At 36.6% G+C, this 13,381-nt stretch overlaps 1 protein-coding gene across 1 annotated transcript; it reads left to right on the forward strand.

The window, feature by feature from the left end:
• The first annotated feature begins 2,368 nt into the window (after positions 1-2,368).
• On the forward strand, positions 2,369-5,863 carry LOC132558577 (uncharacterized). The gene has a single exon (XM_060223162.1). It carries the CDS (start codon positions 2,402-2,404, stop codon positions 5,861-5,863), a length of 3,462 nt encoding a protein of 1,153 aa, XP_060079145.1. The 5' UTR covers positions 2,369-2,401.
• Positions 5,864-13,381: the final 7,518 nt, after the last annotated feature.

A 13,381-nucleotide genomic window follows, 5' to 3' on the forward strand; every position in this document is an offset into this window, starting at 1 on the left:
ATTTCACCTGCATGGTTTATCCAGCCCATATAACCTAACAACGCAATATCTCTTACTTCTGCAATCACGAATTTCACATGATAGTGTGACACGTGCTTTCTATGTGAAACGCGCGTACGTGAAAAATGAAAATCTGACACACGCACCGTAGACTATTTTATGAAAATGTATTGTGAAATGGTTTCATTAGGATGCTTCATTTGAAAATATAATAACTATTGGGGAAATATATTTCATTAATATCTATCACACAGATTTTTTTTATCAATATAGAATGCATTTAGAATAACCGCTTAATGGGACGACATTTATCACAAGATTTAATCATATGCGTTCACACCTGAATAGTATAATTATGTGTATCAGCCTTATTTCACCTGAAGCAAACTACTAACCTCACCTAGGTCACTTGGTATGACAGGTAACACATTGTGTTAGGATTCTGACCATAATCTACCTGTAAAACTCCTACCTGTAAACATTTATCTGTGATTAATGACTCCGTGACATTATCACTTCCTATCTGTCGCTAAAAGCCAAAATATGCAAATAAGCCCAGGTGAGATCATATTTCAGGTATAATATCAAACATATCCAAATATATGTGAATATCTCAAGTTTACGTCACCACCAAATGTGCTACCAATAAATTCCACGACCAGCGAACACACAATCATCATCGGAAGTGGTTAGAATACGGTGTACGTCAAGAAATAAAGTGGTTTTGATAGAAAGTTTGTATTAAATTTGTGTAGCCCGATATCTTATCCCATGTCAAACCGCGCCATCAAGTCACCAAAATTGGTTTTCTGAACAAAGTCAATTTAATCTCATTCTAAAGCTTTGCACGTTGCCTTGTTATTCTTTGCTTTTTTTTACGAAATAGTAATTATTTACAATCAATAACTGAAAAAATGGCAGCGTTTAATTAGGTGCTCGGTAATTTTGTTTCAATGACTACCATTACATTTAGAAATTATTTTTGCCACGCCCTTTGTAAAATGACAGAAAAGATTTTTCCGATACACTCCGAAGCAAACCTTTTCTTTTATTTCCGATGTCAGGAGGTATCTTCAAAAATATCAAGCTGACACGTTTGTTATGTTGCGATAATTTTAGAGTATTCGTTCCACCCCTCCTTCTTTACTAAAGTAAATCATCGATGCTTGTTTTATAATACAAATACGGATTTCAAATGACACTTTTTGTCATGAAACGACACATAAAGTTTTCAATGCCTTTTACGATTCGTAATGTTCCACGCTAGCTTTACCCCAGCACGATAGGATCTAGACGACAACACGTATATTTCCTAAGGGCCTAAACAGTTGTGTGTCCTATCTAATTATTGGCGTAAAATCTACGTTACAGTCTGCCATCATTAGCACAGTTTAGACAGATGTATGCTGGTTTGTTAGTTTTTGTAACGTTTTTCGTTGACTTGCTGAGCATTGTTATCTCATTTCGTACAACATCGTGCAGCTTTATTCAGCTATGACATTCCTAATTTCAAGTATTTCTGATTGTGGTTTTCTTTAAAGATGTATTACAGAAATTAAGCATTTTTGCTATCAGTAGGCCATATCATGCTCATACGATATTGCCCGTAGCGAATAGACAGGGACACCTGAAGCTGGGTTTTAAACAGTTCAACGCTTCATGATAAGTTTTATTAAAAATACTCTGTCATGCACCATCAAATCTCTTGTTCGAGAAAATATAAATAAATTCCCCAGACAGCGTTTTATAATTATATCGCTGTTTGGATCTTCCACATGATCTTCCCGAACGAGCAGAGCATTCTTTGTGTCCTATGTACAGGTATACAAGTTATAGGAATGGCCAGGGACGTACTCTCTGTAACCTATGTACAAACAGATGTATTAGATTAACGCTAGGTTCAGAATAGTCAGCGAGGCTGAACACTCCGTTTATTTTGAAAAAAAAGAACATTAAAATTCTATTGAACTTTATACTTATAACAAATTGTTCGACCAAATTATTTTTTTATCAAACATTGTTATGTCACAATTAAGTGAATAGATAAATCAACGTTCATAAAACGTTTGTTTGCTATTTAATATTCAACATACATGATGAATACCCGCAAGGTCTTCATGGTCACTAGGCATGCTTTGTCTTCATTGTCGTTTTTCGGCAATTGGTTGCCTTGGCGACCAGTCTCGCCGGAACTTTTCCAGGACATAAGTGACCTGTTGTTGACAGTGTTACGGCACAATAATTTAATTTCTAGTTATATATATCATTGTCTTATGACCTATGACTTTTACACCAGTAACTATGTTAATTCATACAACGTTGGAGCACCTCGTCTAACTTTTACGTCTAATTGTTGTTGCAGGTTGACCTCCGAACTCAGAGCTCGGAATTGACGCGGCAGATGTGGCTCCTCTATGTTACATTTGAAGATTTTGTCTGCCTGAAGTATCCTAACAAGTCCAAGGAAATTCTGACTACCAGGATAAATATTGATACCTACATCTCCTCTCCTGGCAGCAGTCCTGTGAGAAGACCACGATCACCATCGGTCATCGCCACATCTCAGAAAGAAATCATTCAATCAAAACGCGTTTTGTGTGAGGATTTTAAAAACCAAGTTGGATTTAAACCTATTCAAACTGAATCGCGGTGTCCCACTATAAGAGATAAAGAATTTGAATACAAAAGAAGGTACAGTACTACTGTTTCATATCAGATAGCTAAAATACAGCGGATTGTGAAGACTGAAAGGGCCAAAAAAACTCGTAACAATCGACAGAAATTCGATCTGGATGGTTCTGCAGGCGTGAGTTCAATGGAGATTGGCCGGGCCGATCAGTGGAATCGCAACCGAGATAGAATGCATGATTTGAGTGAAGGGCGCCTCGGCAGTGTTGGGAGCACGAACCAGGGTGTATGTAGATCATCAAGATGTGTGAATTCTCAGGGAACAGCTGATAAGACTGTTAATTCGCGGGTCATTGTTTCGGGAGCAGTGACAGAATCACACGGGGTATTGTTACGTGGAAGTGTTCCGCGTCAGAGTCAAAACAGTGCCACATTAGGGCCAAACAATGGCCAAGTTCGGCGTTACAATCCTCAGGTCGGATTGGAAAATAGGTGTCTCAGTCACACGGATCGTCTTAATCAGTCCGCAGATCAGATACATTCTGTTGGTCGGTGTGTAAGAAACCCTGCACGGGTCGAAACAACTCATTGTGGCCCGAGAATCGTGAACGTGCGGGCGCTCCAAGCCATCACAGACAACGCTTTGCGGGAAGATCCTTGTATCACTAACAAACTCAGTGTCCAAAGTAAGTGCTGGAACTCACTTCGTCTACAGGGCATCCTGCCACTGGACAACTGTCGATTTGACTGGGACAGTGGGTCCATGAACGATCGAATCATGACTGATCCTTTACGTGTGTCCGTCAGACATGATATCTCTTTTCATTCACAAGATGGTGGATATTTACATCCACGACCGGACAGCGTCGTGCCGCGACACAAACCTCCACAGACACTTTCCCTTGACCGAGTCAATTTGGCCGGACGATCGGACAACAAAATAACATCTACTCCGGATGATTCTGCTCATGATGTCAGTGCTGATATTTTTCATTCTAACGAGTCATCACCTGTTACGATTTCAAGTGGATATGAAAGTGATTCCCTGCATACATGTGAGGCAGATATTGACAATATATTTTTTAAGAGAAATAAAGCCAACAATGTGAGTACCAAAACAGCGGAAGGAGATAACGATCCATTGACGGACTATTTCTCGATGTCGGACTCCAATCTTAACGCGGAAGTGACCGCGCCTGTTGATGGAGACGTCACGCCAACCTCATCTCCACAAGTCATTCTTAATAGGATGCCCGACAATCAAGGAAAAGACAATTCTGTGCCAAATGATTTAAAATCAAATTCCAAATCTCGGAAACCTAAACAAGACAGAGTGCTAACACCACAACAGGGAAATAGTGCCGTGTTTTCCCCTAAAGAGAGAAATAGTTATCAATTAACAAAGGTTGCAAGGTCAATGTTTGAGATCATTCATGACCTTCAAACCGAAGAAAACTCTGCTGAAGGTAAAAAGAAAGGGAGGAAACCTCGTAGGAATACCCCTCCTCTAAAACCAGAAAGATTGATTGGGGACAACCCCAACCTTCCATCATCGTCATCTTCGAGCGAAACGACGCCAACGAACACGTGCACAAAAACTGGTTTAGGCCAAGATCAATTTAAAGCTATTAAACCACTTCAAACTCAATGTGATAATGTACTTACAAATGTAAATCAGGTTCCACAACCAAAACATTTCGACAGAGTTGTTGGTAATCCACCAAAAGTGTCTGTGAGGTGTTTAAGACGCCCTCTTGGAGCTGATCCCACTGACTTTGATCGCAATGCAGCACTGCCACATTCAGACAGTGCACGTGCTTCAACGAACGAAAATCCCTCCAAGAGTGCGAGTCAGCCGTGCTATCTGGAGGAGGACACCAGTGTTGCAGCAAATGACAATTCCACTGTGCACTGGGAGGGGAGCGGAAATGACGTGCATCCGTTTCATCCCCAAGTACCAGATAACATGACCACTCCCAGACCGGCCATGATAAATCAAAACTGGACCACCAATATCAATGACTGTATGCCCTACGCTACGACGCGGCTTCCCGGGTGTCAAACACCTAAGAGGGATCCTAGGGACGATCACGTGTATGAAACAATCCCCGGGGATGAGATGCTGTCGTACGAGGAACACATGCGCCTTCGAATGAATGGTATTCCAGTAAAATTACAGCGTTTACACCCTGATTGCCCTTTCGTGCCATATGAGCCTCCTGCTCTTCCCGCCAGGAACGACCACAGGATGCCAAAATCAAGTGGTTTTATGAACTCTAGTTTCATCATGCATACACAACCCTTCATACCTCAGAACCTCATACAGTGTCCAAGGAATCGTGTTTCACATCCGCAATCGTTAATGCCGCAGTTTTCGTCATTTCCTGGGAACCAGCGAGGTAATGTAAACCATGGGATACTGTTTAACGCTGCACAACAACAGCACATTAATAGAGTAAAAAGTGAAACCAGTGATTCAACTGTGATTAAAAACTCCAAAAAACAACCAAAACAACGTCCATCATCACAAGAACTTCCGGTCAAACCGCAACCATTATTGCCGACTGGTTATAAACAAAAGCGTCCTGTATCAGAACAGTTATCTCAGGCACATAAAGCTCCAGCTCAGCGGCGCTTACAACTGTTACAGAAACAACAGCTTATTAGGCAGCAACAACAGCTTCAACTTCTCCAACAGAAGCAGGAGTTGGAAAAACAACAGAAAATACTACAATATAAACAACAACAGCAGGAGAAACAAGAACAACAAAAACAACAATATTTATTGATGCGGGACATTAACTCCAACATTCCAGAAAGGGCAAGTTTCAGTGCTATTTCAACACATCATCACGTCAATAAGTCAAGGTCAAGGGCAAACTCATGGGACGGTTACGGCAGTATGGATCTCAGAAAGGTTAACGAAAATGCGCCTTTAAGTAAAGGAGCATCTAAACTTTCGACCTCTGACCTTTTGGACTATATTGATGACATCAAACAACCCCCGCCGAAACGACGAGAAAACTTTTACCTTCTTCTGTCTAACAGGCAGAACCGTGCTGATTTCTCGGAATCATTAGAAATTGAATCGAAACTCAAAGACCTTGGAATCAGCGTGAATCAGGTGAAATGTGGCGAGTTTCTTGACGAGGATGGTTACACGACTATGGACAGCCCGCCATTAGATTTTGGTATTGAGACTGGACCCCAGTTTCTTCAATCAACATATGTGTGATAAACGTCATCATTTGTTGTGTAGGTTTCTATCACCTTTCTGTCGAACTATTCACATAGATTAAACGTGCAATTTTTGCCAATAAGTAATGCGTGCAATGACGTCAAAAACTCTGACAAATGGAGGATATGAATATTATTTACCGACAAACAATTAACGGATTTACAAAGCTAAGTGCAAAACAATACTTGTTATTATTGATCTCAGTAATTACACTGCCTTTCGTATGAATTTTGCATGTAATGGATTATTTTAAGTGGCTGTTGAGAATATGCAAATGAATGTGATGACTTTGGAGTTTTTCATGGCAGTGCTAAATAACATTTACAAGCATTACTTTATGTGACCTCTCTATACTTTAACGTGTAGTATTTCGCTCTACAGCTGACTACAAGGCTAGTGACTAGTGACATAAAGGTGGAAAAGTGCTGAGTTTCATTCACCTAATGTAAGCTGTACCTGGGGTTCTAATTAATCTGTTCTAAGTCTGGCCGAAAGAACATCAATGGAAACAGACTCAAAGATTTAAGTAATATCAATATCGAAAAGGATAATTTTAAAACTGGTGCTCAGAGTATACTAATATATCAGTTCTGACTGTGAACAGTAGAGCCGAAGGGAAAGCTTACATTTACTTACAGAACTCGCCTGTTTATTCATTTGTTAAGAGAATGATTAAAAATGTAGCAGGTAATTAAAGTCAAACGGTTTAAGGTGAGAAACACGCTCGATTTAATCTGGATAGGCCGTCTGTGTAGTAGACGACATGTTAAAACATGTGATTTGTTGGGATTAGCTCTGATGGTGTGGTGTAAGAGAGGAAAAATTACTATTTATGAAAGAGAGTGGATATTTGGAAATTTGTTTAAAATGATTTTCCAATATGACTTATTTATACATTTTCACAGATGTATAAACTGATTAAAACGTTAATTATATAATTTTTTCGTATGTGTCATCATTTTTATATTTAGTAACACGTTGAATAGCAATCATCTTTCTCAGTCACGTGGTAATCATGTGTGATGCTGCAGTAAACTGTTTGTATACAGACTGTTTATAATCTCTAATTTACTTTCATCTATATGTAACAATTATCAATTCATTAAGTGTTATATGAGACGTAGTTATACATATCTTATTATTTTAGAAAACAATATCTTCAGCTTCAAAATGGAAAAAAGGAAATACTGAAATGTTCTGTCAAAGTGCAAAACAGATAATGCTAGATCATGACGTCATTCTTTCGTCGACACACTATATGTCCACTTATAATAACAAAGGGTACGTCGACAATACATTTATTTGTCAAATCATGTAATCCATGATAACGAGATCCCCACGATCATACAAAAATCTTGTTTTAACGTGTTGAAAAGTGGAGTAGCTCGAAATTACGATCGAAAAGGAGCGTCAAGAAAAGGTTAAGTTCATAATTTGTACTAAATATTTGAAGAAAAGTACAATTTCGAACCAAATCCTTTTTCTGTTGAATTTCGATAAAGATTGAAAGTTATACCACGATTGCATTTTGGGAACATATGCTCTTCAATATTTAAAACTCAAAGTCCAAGTAAACCCCCTTAGTTCGCAGCAACAGAGATTAGAAGAACATCAGGATTGCACCTTTCCGCAAAACCACGCAAATGACTCTGACTAACAACAATTTCACGGGTGTACTTTTATTATTACTAACACTATGTATTACAGGTCCACAAACAATTAAAATTGTTAACTGTAATTAAACAGGTTGTAGACATGACTCACCTATATATGAAAGTATTTCTAATGCATTTATCATCCCATGAACAAAAGTTCGAACGTCCTTTTCTATAAATTGGAAGCTATTTGACAACAATCGAGTGATATGTGTGATCGATGTTGGATTCTTTAAACAGAAGGATCTGAGACACACATCATACATTACATTTCAATTGTTCCTGGACATGTGAGAACTTTTATGTCCCACCCGTGCAAGTCATGTTAGCTTGATAAATTATCAATTAAACATTCGGGTTATTCTGAAAATGCTTTAAAATCAGAAATACCTTCTTTATAAAAATGATTTTGGATTTTCTGCCAATAGATGAGAATAGCCTTTATCAAGTGTTAAAAACATAATTTCAATTTTCAATACAAAAATTAGATTCAGTTTTGTAACTTTCTTGTTAAGCTTATCACACTATAAACTGCTTTGGTGATTTAAACACATTTCTGTGTTAAACGACGAAATTTTCGCCTGACAACTTTAACAATAATTAATCGTGATGCTTTACAGTAAATTAGGGAGCGTGTTAAAGTCAATGACACCACAATTAAAACAAGCTGTTATGTCCTTGGTTACTATTTTAGATATTTAAAGTTTAACACAGAAGTATTTGGTTTTACACAAAAAGAGGGGTTTTAACAGTTTAAAATACAAAAGCTGTGGAAAGGTCGCAATTATACTGATAAGAAAGACAATCTCCTATCATGAAATCTGTAGCCATTAGCTGCGGGATCGTTAGGTGAAATAAATGTTTTTACCTCATATCACAAAACCGAATATTTCTATTCATTAGGCACAATAATGTGTGAATTTCATCATCAAAATAACACCAGACAATTATTTGAAATCTTACACTACTACTTATGTTAGAAAAAGATAAAATAAAAATGAACTAAATATAGCATAAAGGGAGAGAAAAACAATGATTAATGTTTCTTTAAGAAAGTTAAATATCTAAATTCTTAAGTTAACGCAGTGATACACTGTATATAGAAGACATAATATTTCAACTGGACGAAATCCGTGAATTACAATTGGCATAGTTTAACAAAAAAATTATCATATCATCACGATCATATTTACTGAACTATTGTATTGACTAGACACAGTGTTCTCAAGGACTAAAATCGCCGAAACAAATCTAGCCTACCAAACATATACATGTCTAAGTAAACACGAAACCCGATCTCAATAAGGAATTAGTCATCGAAGTCTTTATAAATCATACTGTTACAAAGACAAAGGATTAGGATAATTAGTTATATATATGTATTATAATGTAAATTTATAGGTTGTAGATCCGTAAGTCGTGCCTTGTGAGTCATCATGGGCCAGACGCAAACGACAACAAAGCCATGATCAGTTAATTCGAAGACAAAAATGGAATCATGATATTCAGAAAATATAAATATGTTTGTCAATTGTTTGATTTTAAACAACATCAAAGAAGGTATCATCAGCACGATAAATACTAAATAGTCAAATTGGTACGAAGGATTTCGTGTTTAAGAAATCCAAACATTTGTCACGGAAGAAACGTACTATCAAATATCGGGAGTCTACAAGATATTAACATATATTAAATGTTGTTTATAATGTAAGATACGGGTGTAGGGATATCCTTTCGACCACAAGGCTTCTTGGCACGCTCTGTCACCTAACTATGTATTGTGGTAATTCTGGACCTGGCGACAACCTGTCTATTCTTTAAAGGTTTTATACTCTGTAGGAAAACCACAGGAACACGTGTCGTCACCATTGTCCATTAAGTTACTTTTATGTCTAACCTCTACCTAATATATAGCAAGGTTACTGTATCAAACTGATTACATTATCTGGTTTCAGATAAAATAAACGGAGACAGTTATACTCAGTGAATTTCACATAAACTTGTTAAGATTCAAAATGTTTCCCTAAAATCAATCAGTTTTTTCTAACAGCGACAAGGATGTAAAAACTGTATGCTATTTCTGAACGAAAAGGGATTTTTTCTAACATTTCGGTTGTCCATTTACTCATTGCAAAATCGCGGTTTTATTCGACAATGCGCGGAGAGTATAATCCTCTTTAAGACATTGCCCGAAGCCTGTTCCTAACCTTGTCTCGTTCAATGTTTACTCAGATGGACGCTTGTAATTCTCACGATACTGAAGAAGTCACTTTCTCAGGAACAGTTCCAAAACCTCTCGCATTCCGTTGCTGCCTGCCAAATCCCTGACTGACGGCGCGTTAAGTTTAGGTAAACACGAGTAACGAATCATCAGCGATTAGGACATTTAAGGAAAGGCATTAACCAGCTGACGGTATCCAACATGTTTGAAACAGTAAGATCGGTGGGAAAATATACATAATCCGATTTATCCAAATCTTCAGCGATTAGGATCAGGGTATACTGGTAAACTTGTAGTAATATTGAAGATATGTCGTCAGACTTGTGAGCTTAAAATGAAAATGAACACGTTTCAAAGATAGGGGTTTGTAGCATATTCTTTAATAATTTCATCATGATACATCAAATTTGACCTAGCTTGTAGGATAAAGAACATCAACACAAACAAAGAGGGTGCACATTTGCATCATGGACAACCAAGAGGCGACGGAGAGTCGACTAACAAGGCTTTGTCTAGTATTTGCCATTATTTTCCTGATGGACTGGGAAATGTATATCCTTACCCTGTCCACACCCACACACCTCAATCCAAGGAAGTGCTAGTGAAGGTGAAGTGACGCATGCCTTACATGGAGAACGAGAATAAGTAACACTTTGTCACGGAATTATGACAGGAAACACTGAGATGAGCTAAGAATCTAAAATGTAACACATTCTCATGTACCCTGATATGTTCCTGTTGTAAAGTGGAAGGTCACCTTCATAATCATCCAGCATTGTCATTTATGATTGGTATCTGAAGTATGGTGCATTTTAATTCTCTGTATGAAAATGATATTTGTCATTCTTTTGTTGCATAATGCACAATCTAAGACACTTGAATCAACACGACATGACGAGACACAGTCTGTATCAAGTTCAAGTCACTTTAATGCAGTTGCTGACGTAAGGACACTAATATCTAAGATAAAATCTTTATAATATATTTTATTCAAGTAATTCTAAAATTTCTGCAGCTAAAGATATCAGATTTATATGGATCAAATATAATAATATTTTCATATTGTTATAAGGCTCTTACAAAGGTTATTCTTTTGTTGATCATGTTACTGTTTCCACATGAACCTGATGACTAAAGTCTGGTTTTATGAGGACCTATTGCAAGCTCTTCCTCTACAGTGACTTACTTGCCAAACTCTGGTTTTACCGTGAGCCACTGATCAGAGTACGAATCTACAGGGCTTTACTGACCAAAGATTGGTTCTGTAGGGAGCTACTGACTAAAGTCTGGTTCAGTTCTTGTTTGTCGCATTAGACCAGACCCAGTTCTTTCCAAAATTGTACTGTCCTATGTCATTTTTAACCAATGTAAGATTCAGTTCAGAGTCAACTTAAACGCACTGTAAATCCAAGTATGTGGAGTCATATTGTCCGAGGGCCAGTTCCATTAAACTATGCTGTCTTGTACCATTGTAGAAACATTTCGGCTAAGTCATATTATCCAGACAAAGTTCAATATGTTCTTTAAGTTTCGCCTTGGAGTAAAGATTGCAAATATACATCAAACTCAAATATAGATATCCAAACTTTAAAATCGGGTATAAAACAAATTACTTGTAAAGAGATACATGAACTAAAATGCATACAAATATAGATGGGAGAGGTGTATGTTAGTGAGTTAACTTAATAACCTGTCGACCCCGAAATCCTTGTCGCTATGGATACTGGGGCACTTCCATTTTCCACAGATGATATGCAATACAAGACACTTAAGACTGGCCTCAAGGTAGCCAAATACTATTACAATTTTCTAAACATTTTTGTTTCAACATCAAATTTACTGGGTGAAGCAAGATAATTACACACGCAGACCAGGATAATGTAAATGTTTCCTGGTAGGCGTGACACCGAAAATCAAGGTTGGTGACGGAAAAACGCGGTTTCAAATACTTGCATCTCTTCAATTTTAAGACGAGTTGTATAATATACATGTACATAGTGTCACTTTCAGACTTTTGTACATCTATAATGTTATCATGACGGTTCCATGCTTGTATCAAAATAAGTAAACATTCACACAAAAATAGGTAGTTCAGGTAACACTGGAATTTATTTCGCACCTATACTAAAACAATAGGATATGATGATATTAAAACCTACTTTATGCTCGTATTGAAAGAATGATAAAGTATGATATTCAAACCTGTTTCATACTAAAATGAGTGTCTGTGATATTAAAAATTATATCATGTTTGTACCATATATATGATTATTAAAAACTACGTTCATGCTAAATTGTACAGATATATGTATAACACTAAACCAGCAGACTTCTATGACATTTTTTTCTTTGAGCGAGGAATTTCAATAGGATTTAATCACACATATCATGACGGTGTTTGATAAAACGACGTTGAATCCAACTTAAAATTTCAATACTATACAAAAATATAGAAAATAAAAAATCTAAACAGATATGTAAATTTGCTTAGATATATTTGATATATATATATATATATATATATATATATATATATATATATATATATATTTAATATATACATATATATATATACTCACAATACAAAGGTTGTATACACAAGGGTTTAAAACATAAAGGTAGATGAAAATTATGGGAAAGTTCTATGGTCGCCAGAGTGATCCCATTGAGAAATATTTCTTTGTGCGACGTGAATCTTGTGTATTTGATGATCATTAGTTTGCTTGTTGGTTCCATTGTTGTATACCTTGTTCTTATTTGAGAACGTTACATTACTTTATTGGATTGATCACGGTTTACATGGCGGGTGTAATCGACGAAGCAGAAGAGACTTACTATTCCGGAACTATTTAGATGTCTCACTGTAAATATTTCTTTTGTTCATATTTTGCCCTAGTTTTATGGAATTTGAGTTTGAATTATGATTATGTGGTCATTTACTTGATGTGTTTGTCGTCTTCTTGCTTTTCCATTGCTTCAAATCAACATTAAATCAAAATTATTTTTTATACCAGTAGCCATATCAAGGAAGGTTTCAGGTTAGAAATCCAGCATATTTTCATTTTCTGCAATGTTGCGTTATGTGAACAGGAAAGAAAAAGAAAGATTTGACAATATGAAATAAAAAAAATGAAAATGGATAAAATAATAGAAATAAATAAAATTTTAAAAGGAAAACAAGGATAATGAGAATAAATAAATAACTAAATGACAATAGATCAATAGGTACTTAAATAAAATGAAAAAAAAAAATCAATGAACAATTCATTCAGTCTAATTGAGTTTCGTGACGTGCCAAAGTAAGACGTAATACGGCCACACACTTATGAACGAGACAAGGTCAATGTTGTGGGAAGGGGAACACTGTGGAGTAGAACAAATGTCCAGATTGCGACATTCCTCTTTCGCAATCTTTCATGTTACATAGAATTACATCACGGATACATATTTCTATGTATTTAAGGGACCACTAAAGTCAACTACGTAATACAGAAATAGTTTTGAGGCTTATATTGGTGACGTGGGCGTTCATTATGTACTCGTCAGATAAGATATTGTTAGTGTTGAATACGAGTTGGCTTGGCACGGCCACCTGTAGCATGGCTAGGCTATCACCGTTATTGTTAAGTCCTGATTGGG

Source organism: Ylistrum balloti, unplaced genomic scaffold, assembly GCF_031769215.1.
Source record: "Ylistrum balloti isolate Yb309-2 unplaced genomic scaffold, AGI_CSIRO_Ybal_v1 Utg370800, whole genome shotgun sequence".
NCBI classification, from domain to species: Eukaryota; Metazoa; Mollusca; class Bivalvia; order Pectinida; family Pectinidae; genus Ylistrum; species Ylistrum balloti.

What these genes read in the sequence shown, in the direction of transcription:
- LOC132558577 (XM_060223162.1), top strand. Translation starts at nt 2,402, where the DNA reads ATGTGGCTCCTCTATGTTACATTTGAAGATTTTGTCTGCCTGAAGTAT.